The sequence below is a fragment of the Rattus norvegicus genome, chromosome 3, assembly GCF_021556685.1.
Source record: "Rattus norvegicus strain SHRSP/BbbUtx chromosome 3, alternate assembly SHRSP_T2T, whole genome shotgun sequence".
In the NCBI taxonomy this organism is placed as follows: Eukaryota; Metazoa; Chordata; class Mammalia; order Rodentia; family Muridae; genus Rattus; species Rattus norvegicus.
The window spans coordinates 116,721,564-116,736,204 of NC_141536.1; the positions used below are offsets into that span (position 1 = coordinate 116,721,564).

At 41.5% G+C, this 14,641-nt stretch overlaps 1 protein-coding gene and 1 long non-coding RNA gene across 2 annotated transcripts in view; one reads left to right on the top strand and one right to left on the bottom strand.

Annotated features, from left to right (window-relative positions):
* Nucleotides 1–2,569: 2,569 nt before the first annotated feature.
* The window catches only part of LOC134486152 (uncharacterized), a 115,104-nt gene continuing 103,032 nt past the window's right edge, over nt 2,570–14,641 (bottom strand). The window contains exons 5-7 of the long non-coding RNA XR_015683805.1: nt 5,860–5,921; nt 4,515–4,675; nt 2,570–2,887 (exon numbers count right to left, since the gene is read on the bottom strand). This is a non-coding gene — a long non-coding RNA (uncharacterized LOC134486152). The remainder of the gene's footprint in view (nt 2,888–4,514; nt 4,676–5,859; nt 5,922–14,641) is intronic.
* Nucleotides 7,332–7,796, top strand: Rpl22l2 (ribosomal protein L22-like 2). Its single transcript, NM_001408857.1, has one exon. The coding sequence runs from the start codon at nt 7,340–7,342 to the stop codon at nt 7,706–7,708; it is 369 nt and encodes a 122-aa protein (NP_001395786.1). The 5' UTR covers nt 7,332–7,339; the 3' UTR covers nt 7,709–7,796.

A 14,641-nucleotide genomic window follows, 5' to 3' on the forward strand; every position in this document is an offset into this window, starting at 1 on the left:
ATAAGATGTACGTAAGCCATCCTAGGTACCTCATTCATTCAAGAGGACAGAAAGCAAAATGTACTCAGGAACAGACATAGAGTACATGCAGACCCAGCGAATAAGTGGTCCATCACTTCTTAGGGGTTCTCAGAGATTCACACTCTACTCCAGGACTAAGCCTCTGTCACAGAGACGCAGACATAGGCTCCCACTGTCAAAGGGTGCAGGAGTTCCAGGAGAAGACTCCACTGTACAAGTCAATCCACAAATAGGCCCAAAAGAGGCAGAGGCAAGAGCTGCACCCAAGCCCTGACTCACAAGGATGGTGTGCATAGCTTCTCTCACTCGGTTGTATATTTGCCTCAAGTGACTGATACGCTTTATTTCAAAGGCAGTCAAGTAAAATCTTATTGGAAAATTTTTCAAGCAAGGAGATTGTGTGACAACTGGCACATGTCATTTGTTGAGCAACTCGGCATCCAGCAAGTTCTTTCATGAAGCAGTCTCAAGGGCTGTGACTACAGCTCCTTCAACTGGGGCAGTTGGATTTCTTCATAAAAATGTATTCCTATCAATTGCCTGTGGGTGGCCAGTGAAACCTATCTACGGTGTTGATGAGCGTAGATATAAGCCTTCACACAGACCCTTCTTACCAAAAAGGGCCATATGTTGATGCCAGTACAGCATACCCGATCACTGAGAGATGGCTGGATCGTGAAGGCTCTGACCTAATCAGTGAATGAATCCACGGAGAGGCTCATCATTTGATGACATTGAGAGATAATGGAAACTCTCCAGGGGGCTGCTTGAAGGAAATAGGTCACTGGGGAACATGTCCTTGGGACAGTATCTGGTTCTGGGCTCAGTGTGAACTGGTATCATGAGATGAGCAAGTTAGCCCCACTGTACTCACTACCACCATGATGTCCACACCATGATCTACCTCGCCATGCCCATAACAATGGCGCTGAGAGAAACCTCCAACACTATAGCCTGGGATTAACATTTCCTACTTCTATGCTGTTCTCTTGAGTATTATACACAGCAATGAAAATTCTAACTAACACAGATACGAAACTTCTGGAAACGGTCTGTGAGTATCAAGGGCATTGTTATTCAGTGGCGTCAACGGAAACCTGACAGAAAAAGAAATTAGTGAATTCTCCCGGAAACCTACTGTGTTAGTTTATTTTCTTATTTTTAATTTTTTTAAAAAATTTTTCTCCCACCCTCCCCCCATTTTCTTATTGCTATAAAATACTGTGATCACAAAATTTAAGGCAAAAAGGTTTATTTGGCTCACAGTTCCAGGTTACATTCAATTATTATGGGGAAGCCAGGCAGCAAGAACTTGACGTAGCTAGGTGCATTACATTCACAGCCAAGAGAGCATAGAGCAATGAGGCATGCATGCTTGCTTGCAGGCATGCCAGTGTTTAGCTCACTTTTTCTACTTTGCCTAGGGAATGGTGCCACCTACAGTGGTCAGGTCTTCCAAGCTCAATTCATGTAACCAAGTATTTCACAGTGCAATGAAAAGTCTAAGACAGACGTGAAACTTTCTGGAACTGGTCTCTGAGTGCTTAAGGGCATTATTACTCAGGACACCGCATTGTGGTTAGCGCTGATGTTTAGTTCTAGCCCCCTAACTTTCTGTTTGCTAGGTCTATCCCTATCCATTACATCTGTAAAGCATGTTCTAAGTTCCTAGAGATTAGTTGAACATGGCATCATATTCCAGCAGTCAAGAAGCTGAAATAGAAGCGTTACCACAAGTTCAAGGCCAGCCTGGGATACACTGAAAGATGAGGTCTCAAAGAAAGAAAACAAAAGTTCCTGGAGATGAAGTCCATAGTCTATGGGAATAAAAATAAACTGTCTTCATGATATCGAGACATGATATCATGACATCTCAAAGCCAGTCTTGTTGTCTGGATGCCCTACTTTCCTTTCATCTCCTCAACATCTGGTTCTGCAACCTCCTGAGTCTTCCTAGCATTCTAGATGAAGTAATGTTCCTGGGTATCTCCTCTTCCTGGACCATGAGGGATCTTCTGTCACTCTTGACAAACTTTGCCACTCCACAACCCAGCTCCCATCCTTACCCACACTGTTTCTGGGTTAGTAATTCCCGTCAGATTTATCAAAGACAAAAACAGTCCTCTATTGTCCAAAGAGGATTTAAGGAAAGGATGGCAGACGCAAAACTCAGTCATTCTTTTTATATTTTATTTATTTGTTTAAATTATATGTGTATGTGTGGGTATGTTCGTGTGAGTGTCAATGCCCCTGAAGACCAAAAGAGTCAGATCTGGAGTTCCGGGACATGGTAGGTACTGGGACTCCAGTTCTGGTCCTCTGAAAAAGAGTATGTGTTCTTAACTGCTGAATTCTCCTAGTCCACTCAAATCAGGCATTCTTAAATATGCTTAACACTACTGAACTATACTGAAAAATGATTAAGGTGGTAAATTTTATGTTACAATTTTTAGTTACAATTAAAAACAAGACAAATAAAATTCTGCCATTTAAAAAGACCTTCCCATTAAGTTTCTGTAAATTTCAGAAAACAAATACTATAAGCCATGCCCTTTGGAGTCTATTTATTTGCAGAATGTATTACTATTTTTCTTGTTGCTGTAACAACATGCCTGACTAAATCATCTTAAAGAGATATGGGCTGTTTTGGCGCTCAGCTTAAGAAGAGACACCGTCCAGCATGTTGGGGAAGTGATGATGTCAGCATTGTGAAGCAGCTCGATACATTGTGTCCCCAGGTAGGAATCAAAGAAAGATGAAGGCTGGTCATCCTCTTGCTCTCTCCTTTCTACTCAGTTTAGGGTGTCAGCCAGTGGGACGGTGCCTTCCACATTCAGGGCAGGTTTTCCACTTTAGCTGAAGCTCTCTGAAAACACATTTAGGAACATACCCAGAAGTTTTTCTGTTAGGTGAAGCTAACCAATGAAGCTGATAAGAACAACTATGGCAGAGAGAACATTTTAACCACTTCTACACCTATTCAAGCTAACAAGAACCATCTAAAGTAGAACTTCTCAATTCTCTGTCACTGTGACAAAATCCTCAAGTAAAACAACAGAAAGGAGGAAAGGTGTTCTTGTGTCTCATAGCTTGAGAGGTTTGGAGACACTATGGCTAGGAGGGTGTGACAGGGCATTACAGATCCTGGGGGCAACGACCCCCTCTGAGCCCCTGACGTATGGGACAAACCTTTCAGAGTATGTTTTTATTGCATGTTTTCCTCCTTAGTTAACCCTCTCTGTGCCTCTATGGACACATCCAGAAGCGTGTTTTACTAGTCTCTTAGACATCTCTCAATCTAATGTAGCCAAAATTAACTACCAATATGGCTCCCAGACCATCAGTACACATGGGAACTTGTCAGAAAATTATTGGGTTCTCCCCCAAACCTACTGTCTTGGTTTCTTTTCATGTTGCTGTGCTAAAATAATCTGACCACAAAACCAAAGGCAAAAAACGTTGATTTGGCTCACAATTCCAGGTTATAGTCTACTATTATGGGGAAGTCATGTGACAAGAACTTGAGGAACTAGTTACATTGCATTACATCTACAGTCAGGAGCATAGGACAATGAACTAATGCATGTATGCATGCACTTCCACTTTTACACAATCCAGGATCCCGAGCCTAGGGAGTGGTGCCGCCTAAGGTGATCAGGCCTTCCAGCTTCAATTAATGTAATCAAACATTGCCAGAGGTCTCTTTCCCCAGGTGATTCCAGATTCCTCAACTATATCATCGCAGATCAAAAACTCTGAGGGTGAAATTGGCAGCTGTGCTTTAAGAAGCCTCTACAGCTGATTGAGCATCAACTTGGGAGAAAAAGAATTAAATCAAGTATAAACTGAACACCCAAGGTGAGTTCACCCCCCAGACTGGAAAGAAGGAAATGATGGGAGGAGAAGAAAAGGTACCAGCATCCCCCCCAGCACCTGGCAGCTACCCGGAAACACCCTCACCGGTTTATGTGCTTATCATGATAAACTCTTAGTGTCCTTGAAGAACCTGGGTTTTAGGTAAGGTGGGGTAAGTTAGTGAGTTAAGAAAAAGCTAACCCGGGCTGAAGAGATGGCTCAGTGGTTAAGAGCACCCGACTACTCTTCCAGAGGTCCTGAGTTCAATTCCCAGCAACCACATGGTGGCTCACAACCATCTGTAAAGAGATCCAATGCCCTCTTCTGGTGTATCTGAAGACAGCTACAGTGTACTTATATATAATAAATGAATAAATCTTTAAAAAAAAGAAAAGAAAAAAGAAAAAGAAAAAAACTAACCCATTAATCCATGAGTAGAACCAATTGCCTCCCCGAAAATCCCACTGATCAAATAGTAATATGTGACTTTCCGAATATTGAATACATGAAATTTAAGCATGTCTAAATTTAAGCACAGCATAGATAAATATGAAACTCAATTTAAACTTCAAACCTTATAAAAATTAACTCAATAAAGGTGAAAGATTAGATATAAATGTTATCACTACACCACACACCACACTTAGAAAACAATAGAAGATATTCAGGAAGCAGGCTGGCTGGATGTTGTTAGATGACCCCCAAGGTGGAAGCTGGATGGATGGATGTTGTTAGACGATCCCCAAGGTGGAAGCTGGATGGATGGATGGATGTTGTTAGATGATCCCCAAGGTGTAACCTAGCCAAGAAAAAAAAAAAGATGACATCTATTTCAAAGAGACAGCCTGTTGTTCTGAAAAAGATACCAGGAAAGGGATAGAAACCAAGGGAAAGTGTTAGCAAAGCACATATCTGACAATGTAGTGAAGTCCTATAAATGCAAAGAATTTGGGAAATTCAAATAAAAAAACTCTAATTGGAAAATGGGCAAAAGATATAAGGAGTCAGTGCACTGGAGAATATCTCCAGTTGCCAAGTAAGTGTGTGAAAATATTTTCAGCATCATTACACATTAGGGCAATGCAAATTAAAGTCAGTGAGGTATCTGTTATAGCTACCAGGACTTCTTAAAAGAGAGCGGTAACTCAGACGACGTGTAGAAAACCAGGCGAAACTGAGATTCGAGAGCTCACTTGTAAGCAGCTGGGAATGTCAAATGGTTCAGCTGCCTAGACTGTGGCATCTTCTCATGAAATTATGTTTGCCTTTATAATACCACCAGTGAGGGAGACAAATTGTTGACAAGGTGTTGAATGTTGAACTCTGGAGGAGACAGATGGACATGCTAGTTCTGAGACACATTGCTCTTCAGAACTTTGCTGTATTGTTTCTTAAAATTGCATATTAGTGTACAATGGTCTCAAAAATCAAGAGTTTTTAAGATTGTTTTGCGAACTGCAATGATATTTACTATGTTAGGAAATTAGGCCAGGCAGAGGTGGCACATACCTTTAATCCTAGCACTAGGGAGGCAGAGGCAGGCCGATCTCTGAGTTTTTTTTTTCAAAAGATTTATTCATTTATTATATATAAGTACACTGTAGCTGTCTTCAGACACACCAGAAGAGGGCATCAGATCTCTTTACAGATGGTTGTGAGCCACCATGTGGTTGCTGGGATTTGAACTCATGACCTCTGGAAGAGCAGTAGGGTGCTCTTAACCGCTGAGCCATCTCTCCAGCCCCCGATCTCTGAGTTTGAGGACAGCCTGGTCTACAGAGTGAGTTTCAGGACAGCTAGGACTACAAAGAGACACCCTGTCTTGAAAAAGAGAAAGAAGGAAGGGGGGGGGATTTTCAAATCTTTATTTAGTAAGTAACTATAAATCTTTACATATTAATTTAATTTTTTATAAACTATAGTTATACTTGGCATTGTTCTGACATTTATACAACCGGATCCTCATCTTTGCTTCCATAATACCTGATAGTCATGTGGAGGAGACTGGAAGGTTCTCTGGGGATGCACATACAAAGCATGTAGTTCTGGAATAGAATAAATGGTGTAAGGTGCCTTATTTTTTCTATGAAAATAGTTTCCAACCTCACAGACCCCTTCAAACATTTTCAGGACCCCAGAAATCCCCCAAATGCATGTTGGGAAGACCATGGTTTTGTGACCTTGTGTCCACACATGCTCCTGCGGGTACAGCAGGTGAGACAGGCACTGCTTTCCTATTCCTGTTCCAACCTCCTTATATAATTCCTGGTGCTATGCAGATACCAAATAAACATTTGATGAACCAATGAAATATTAATGACTTGTTTGCCAAGGACAGAGAGGGAGAGAGGGAGGGAGAGAGGAGGAGGGATAGAAGGAGAGAGAGAGAGAGAGAGAGAGAGAGAGAGAGAGAGACTGTCAATCTGGTTGACAGTTTATTACTGTAGACTTCTAGCTCTGAGTCAGAATAAAGGTCAGAATGTTCTGATCTAACCTGGTCCAGGGAACAAACACTGTTCTGGGAGGCTCCTAGGGCATAAAAACCAGAGCATGTAGACTGACTGGCCTTTGAGAAAGGTCTCCCCACCCCCACCTCCATTTTTCAGCCTTATGCTCACAGCCTCTCCACGCCATTCAGAACAGGCACAAAGAAAAGGGACTTAGCAGGTTCTGTAGAAAGGTCACACATAATTCTCCCCTGTGTACATCTTTTTCATACTCCTGATACCTTGGGCTGCCCCCAAAGGATCCATTGGTAGCCTAGCTCAGTTCACTAGACCCACAGTGACTCTATTTTTTTTTTCTTTTTTCTTTTTTTCAGAGCTGGGGACCAAACCCAGGGCCTAGCAAGTGCTCTACCACTGAGCTAAATCCCCAACCCCCCACAGTGGCTCTAGAAGAAGGGGAAGAACTTGGAGTGCAGTTTGATTATGAGTTTGTTATTAGTTCTCATCTAGCATATTAACCAAAGCTTAGTTCAGCTGGGGGTATAAGTGAGGGTGCTGGCTTAAAACAATTCTTGGTCCTATGGGTTGCGCCCAGCCACAGTGATACCCCCCATTCCCACCACTGCCCTCTTAGACAAAATGACTGGAAGCCACGTTGAGAGGGGGGTGGGAACTCAGCCTTGTTGCTGTGATAAAAATATCCCAAGAAAAGTAACTCCAGGGAGACAAGATTTTTTTAAAAATTTTATTTATTATATATAAGTCAACTGTAGCTATCTTCAGATACACCAGAAGAGGGCATTTGATCCCATTACAGATGATTATGAGCTACCCATGTGGTTGCTGAGATTTGAACTCAGGACCTCAGGAAGAGCAGTCAGTGTTCTTAACCACTGAGCCATCTCTCCAGTCCAACAAGATTTATTTTGGCTCTTAGTTGGAGGGTAAAGTCCATCATGGTGAGGAAGTCCTGGAAGTAAGAGCTTGAAGCAGGTGGTCAAGAATATACAGTCAGGATGGCACCACAGAAAGACAAGAAGCCTAAGAAGTCAACCTGGAGGTTTCATTTGGACCTTACTCATCCAGTAGAAGATGGAATTTTTGATTCTGGAAATTTTGAACAGTTTCTACGGGAGAAGGTTAAAGTCAACGGAAAAACTGGAAATCTTGGGAATGTTGTTCACATTGAACGCCTGAAGAATAAAATCACAGTTGTTTCTGAGAAACAGTTCTCAAAAAGGTATTTGAAACATCTTACCAAGAAATACCTTAAGAAGAATAATCTCCGTGATTGGCTTCGTGTGGTCGCATCTGACAAGGAGACTTATGAACTTCGTTACTTCCAAATTAGTCAAGACGAAGATGGTTCAGAGTCTGAGGACTAATTGGCCTTTGCTTTTAATAAAATGGAAATATGGTAAAGAAACCTAAAATCAGATTTGATGAGCAAATAAAAATCATTTTACTCTAATATAGATAGATAGATAGATAGATAGATAGATAGATAGATAGATAGATAGATAGACAGACAGACAGACAGGAAGTTTAGCCCTGTTTTCTCTTTTTTGTGTGTCTGAGACCCAAAGTAGTGGTGATGGGGGTAGGGAACAGTGCCTTCCGAATCTTCTAGCCTAATCAAGATAATCCCTCACAGACCTGGCCAGGGGCTAATTTAGCCTAAATAGTCCTCACAGGATAATGTCTCCTCTTATCCCAGATTCACCCCCCCCATTGATAAGCATCACCAATCATCACAAACTCTCCAAGTGGATAAGGACCCTCGGAAGAGAAACTGACTCTCCTGGGATTGGGGAACAGTGGCAGATTTGATTTTGCCCAAGAAAGGAAAAGCTGCCATGTTATCAGATAAAAACAGCCAGATATGTGAGCCAGTGTCGTTGGCTCACACCTTTAATTTCAGCACTGGGGAGAGGCAGAGACAAGCAGATCTCTGTGAGGTCAGCCTAGTACACAGAGGGAAATTCCGGGCCAGCCTCTGCTACACAAAGAAGCCCTGTCTTAAAACAAACAAACAAACAAACAAACAAAAACAGTCAGACAAAAACTGTCTTAATCGGGGTTGGGGATTTAGCTCAGCGGTAGAGCACTTGCCTAGCGAGCGCAAGGCCCTGGGTTCGGTCCCCAGCTCCGGAAAAAAAAAAAAAAAAAAAAAAAAAAAAAAAAAAAAAAACTGTTTTAATCAGTGTTCTATTGCTGTGAAGAGGCACCACGACCAAGGTAAAGGAAAGTATCTAATTGGAGCTGGCTTGCAGTTTCAGAGGCTTGGTCCATTATCGTCACAGTGGGGAGCAGGGTAGCAACGGGGGTGCTGGAACAGTAGCTGAGAGCTACTACATCTTGATCTGCAGGCCTAGAGATTAAAACAGGAATCGAACCTAGAAAATAAAAATTTTAAATGTAGGCTTCCTAACTGGTTGTGGTACTGCATACCTGTGACTTCAGCACTTGGAAGGGAGAAGCAGAAAGATTGCAGGCCATTCTGAGTGACAGAGATGCCATCTCCAAAACAAAAACAAAATAAGGGTTTGGAGGGGATAGCTTAGAGGTAGAGATGCCTTGCCCACAATATACAAGAACTGGAGATAAATTTCCAACACGGTGCTACACATGTATACACTCTTAGGAAACTTAGTGTTATCTAGGTGTGAAGTACACTCCTATAATCCCAGGACTCAGGGAAGCTGGAGCCATAGATTTCCAAATTTAAGGCCAGTTTGGGACCCTGTTACAACATGAAAGTGAGAAATAGGCTGAGGATATAGTTTTGTTCCACAGTGCTTGCCTAGCATATACAATTCCTTTGGTTCAATCATCTGTCATCTATCTATCTATTGATCTATTATCGTATCTATTAATTATCTATAATTTATCTATTATCTATCAATTCTATCTACTGATCTATTGATTTTCTATCACCTATATATTATCGATCATCTATTATCTACCTGTTATTTATCTATTTATTATCTATTATCTATCACTTATCTATTATCAATCATCTATTATCTACCCATTATTTATCTATTTATTATCTATTACCTATCACTTATCTACCAATTATCTATCACCTACCTATCAATTATCTAACATATATCTGTACATTAGCTATCATCTATTCATTATCTATCATCGGTCTATTACCTATCTATCTACCTATCTATCTGTCTATCTATCTACCTATCAATCATCTATCAATCTATCATCTATCTATCTGTCTGTCTGTCTGTCTGTCTGTCTGTCTGTCTGTCTGTCTATCCATGCATCTTAAACTATACATTTTCATTGCTGCAGAAACTGGGGTCAGCTGGAGACCTCTGTTTGAGCTCGGGTGTGAGAATAGGGAGTGTTTCAGAAGCTGGAAGCCAGAGCATGCTCAGAAATTGTACCATGGAGGAAGGACCTAGTGGGAAATGAAATGGCTCGTGAATGGGAAGTGGCTAGCAGAGCACCATATTCTAGAAGCCATCTGCATCTCCTGAAAGGCTGTTAAACCCCAAGTTACTGCACCCATGCCCAAAGTTCTGACTGAGTAAATCTTCAGTGGGTCTGAAAATAGACATTTCTAACTAGATCCCAGGTGCTCTGCTCCAGAAACTTTGAAGAAAAAAATAAAGCAGGGGTGTGGTTGCAGAAAGCTCTGGAAAGGAAGGTAGCGTCTGTAACTCAGAAAGTGGAGTCTGTAACTGACTCCGGGCTGTGCTGCAGCATCCAGAGCTGCTTCTTTATCCTCATGTTCTTACAACCTTGTGTTGGAGACAAACAAGGCTAATAAAGACCCCACAGAGAACAGCATAGATGCCTAGCGTCTGAGGTGCCTCATCGGTCCTCACAGGGTTACAGCACCAGGCTCTATCGATAGCCCTCACTTCTTAGCTCTGAAGGCAGAAGTTTAGAGATGAAAGTATTGAGCAAGTCCTTGTTCTCACCACTCCTGGGTTTCCCCACCAGTAACAATGCCAGAGATTAGTTTAGGTGTCCAAGGTGCCAGCAGCAATGTCTCAGGACCAGGGGAACTCAGACACTTACCTAAATTGTCAGTTGGAACATAATCTAGCACAAACCTTGGAAGGGATCCTGACCAACCAAATCCGAATTGAAAATGCCCATATTCTTTGATTTTATAGTTCCATATCCAGGAATTGGGTTGGAAAAACACTAATGTTTGCTAGACATAGTGGCACAGACCCTGTAATCCCAGCACCCTTTGGAGAGAAACAGAAGGACCAAAACCAACCTGTGATATATAAATGTTGTCTCAAAATAAAATACTCATGTGCAAGTGCAAAGATAAGGCTGTTTGATGTATTAATAAGTTTCCTGTTACTATCACTATCACTAAATACCTGGGGCAACTAATGAAACAAGAGAAAAATGGTTACTTTGGACTCTAGTCCTCTAAGGGCCTTGTGGCTTGAATGTGAAATGTCTTAGTCTTCAGAAGGTAGCATCGTTTGAAAAGATTATGGAACTTTTAGGCTTGACAGAGCCTCGCTAGAGGAAATGAGCCACTTAGGGTAGATTTCAAAGTGTCTTTGGGGTTTGTTTTATTGTTTGTTAGTTGAGACAGGGTTTCCTCTACAAGAGCCATGGCTGTTTTGGAACTCCCTTTGTAGACCAGGCTGGTCTAGAACTCCCAGAGATCCACCTGTCTCATACCTGCCTCCCAAGTACTGGGATTAAAACTGTGAGCCACCACAATTAAGGGTTTGGTTTTTTTTCCCCCTAAAGATTTTATTTTGCTGTCTTCAGACACACCAGAAGGGGTCATTGAATCCCATTACAGATGGTTGTAAGCCACCATGTGGTTGCTGGGAATTGAACTCAGGACCTTAGGAAAAGCTCTTAACCACTGAGCCATCTTTCCAACCCAGTCTTGAAGTTGTATGATCAGTTCCTACTTCCTGTTCAATCTTGGCTTCCTGGTTAAGAATGCTGCATAAGAAGAGCAAGAGCTGTCCCTCAGGCTCCTGCCACCCTGACTTTCCTTCCGTGCCATGGTGTCCCCTCCATGATGTACTGTGAACTACAACAAATCATTCCTTCTTGGAATTGTTTCTTGTCTGGTATTTGATCACAGAGATGATTCAGGCTCTTAGGAAGGTAGTACATCACTGCAGCAGTACATGACCAAGCAAATTGCTCTCCTAAGGACTCCCCAAAGGCCTACCTCCCTAAGATGCCACAAACACCCAAAAGCACCACCCTGAAAATAAGTCTGGGGCTAAGATTGAGATTTTGGCAAATGCCATTCATCTCTGCTGTCAAAAGATGGACAATAACACAGATGTCATCCATAGAGGACCAATTAAATAAACCAGGAAGCTGAGGTGGAACAGGAAGTAGGAGCTGATCTAACCTAAGAAGACCTCTTTCTGGCTTCCATCTGCGCCTGGAGCTGACCCTGTGCTCTGTGACCCTGATCACAGCTCTCAGTTCCTGAATCCCACTGGAGAAAACTGGTCTCCCAGGAATGCTGACACATCTGAGAGCACAGATAGAACCACCACTTCTGCTCTGAGGGACCTGCCTGGAGCTCTCTGGATGAAGGAGCCCAGGTGCAGTCTGGGACAGGTTCCTTCCAGTTTTTGTGTGCGGCCAGAGCTGACCCTGTGCCAGAGCTCTCGGTACTCAAATCCCACCAGGAAAGAGCTGGTATCCTAGGAGTGCTGACACACAGACTTATAGGAGGGTCAAGCCACTGTTAGAGACAGCAAGACCAGCTAACACCAGAGATAACCAGATAGCAAGAGGCAAATGTAAGAAACTAAGAAAGAGAAATCAAGGTCACTTGGAATCTTCAGAACCCAGTTCACCCACCACAGCAAGTCCTGGATACCCCAACACACAAGAAAAGCAAGATTCTGATTTAAAATCATCTCATGATGATGTTAAAGGACTTTAAGAAGGACATAAATAACTCCCTGAGGGGCTGGGGATTTAGCTCAGTGGTAGAGCGCTTACCTAGGAAGCGCAAGGCCCTGGGTTCGGTCCCCAGCTCCGAAAAAAAGAACCAAAAAAAAAAAAAAAATAACTCCCTGAAAGAAATACGGGACAATACAAGTAAACAGGTAGAAGCTCTTAAAGAGGAAACACGAAAATCCCTTTAAGAATTACAGGAAAAAGAAAAAACCAAACAGGAGAAGGAATTGAACAAAACCATTCAGGTACTAAAAATGAAAATAGAAATAATAAAGAACTCACAAAGGAAGGGAGATAACCCTGGAGATAGACAACCTAGGAAAGAGATCAGGAGTCATAGACATAAGCATCACCAACAGAATACAAGAGATAGAGGAGAGAATCTCAGGGACAGAAGATACCATAGAAAACATCGACACAACCATCAAAGAAAATGTAAAACACAAAAAGACCATAACCCAAAACATCCAGGAAATCTAGGACACAATGAGAAGATCAAACCTAAGGATAATAGGTTTAGAAGAGAGTGAAGACTCCCAACTTAAAGGTCCAGTAAATATCTTCAACAAAATTATAGAAGAAAACTTCCCTAACCTAAAGAAAGAGATGCCCATGAACATATAAGAAGCCTACAGAACTCCAAACAGATTGGACCATAAAAGAAATTCCTCCCATCACATAATAGGCAAAACACCAAAGGCACTAAACAAAGAAAGAATCTTAAAAGTAGTAAGGGGAAAAGGTCAAGAAATATATAAAGGCAGACCTATCAGAATCATACCAGACTTCTCAGATTATGAAAACTAGAAAATCCTGGGTAGATGTCATGCAGACCCTAAGAGAACACAAATGCCAGCCCAGGCTACTATATCCAGCAAAACTCTCAATTAACATAGATGGAGAAACCAAGATATTCCACGACAAAACAAAATTTACACAATATCTTTCTACAAATCCAGCCCAACAAAGGATAATAGATGGAAAACTCCAACATAAGGAGGGAAATTACATCCTAGAAAAAGCAAGAAAGTAATCTCCTTGTGACCACACCAAAAGAAGAGAGACACACAAACATAATTCCATCTCTAACAACAAAGATGACAGAAAACAACAATCATTGGTCCCTAATATCTCTCAACATCAATGGATTCAATTCCCAGATAAAAAGACATAGATTAACAGACTTAATAAATAAACAGGACCCAACATTTTGCTGCATGCAGGAAATGCACATCAGTGACAAAGACAGACACTTCCTCAGAGTAAAAGGGCTGGGAAAAATTATTCCAAGCAAATGGTCCCAAGAAACAAGCTGGAGTAACCATTCTAATATCAAATAAAATCCACTTTCAGCCAAAAGTTATCAAAAAAGATAAGGCAGGACACTTCATACTCATCAAGGGAAAAATCCACCAAGGTGAATGAATTCTGAATATTTATGCTAAATGCAAGGGCACCCACATTCATAAAGAAACATTACTAAAACTCAAAACACACATTGTGCCTCAGACAGTAATATGGGAAGTTATGAACCAAATGGATTTAACAGATATCTATCGAACATTTCATCCTAAAACAAAAGAATATAACGTCTTCTCAGAACCTCATGGTACCTTCTCCAAAACTGACCATATAATCTATCACAAAACAGGACTCAACAGACATAAGAGGATAGAAATAATCCCATGCGTCCTATTAGATCACCATGGACTAAGGCTGTTCTTCAATAACAACAAGAAGGACAGAAACCCCACATACACATGGAGGCTGAACAATGCTCTACTCAATGATAACTTGGTCAAGGAAGAAATAAAGATTTAGCTCAGTGGTAGAGCGCTTGCCTAGCAAGCGCAAGGCCCTGGGTTCGGTCCCCAGCTCCAAAAAAAAAAAAAAAAAAAAAAAAAGAAGAAGAAGAAGAAGAAGAAGAAAAAAAAAAGAAATAAAGAAAGAAATTAAAGACTTTCTAGGGCTGGAGAGATGGCTCAGGGGTTACAAACTCTGGCTACTCTTCCAGAGGTCCTGAGTTCAATTCTCAGCAACCACATGGCGGCTCACAACCATCTGTAATGAGATATGATGTCCTTTTCTGGTGTGTGGAGGACAGCTACAGTGTATTCATATAAATAAAATAGATATTTAAAAAAAAAGACTTTCTAGAATTTAATGAAAATGAAGGCACAACATACCCAAACTTATAGGACACAATGATAGCAGTGCCAAAAGAAAAACTCATAGCTCTGAGTGCCTGCAAAAAGAAACTGGAGAGAGCATACACTAGCAACTTGACAGCACACCTAAAAGCTCTAGAACAAAAAGAAGCAAATGCACCCAAGAGGAGTAGAAGGCAGGAAATAACCAAATTCATTGCTGAAATCAAC

Coding starts and splice junctions, on each gene's coding strand:
- Rpl22l2 (NM_001408857.1), top strand. CDS start 7,340: ATGGCACCACAGAAAGACAAGAAGCCTAAGAAGTCAACCTGGAGGTTT.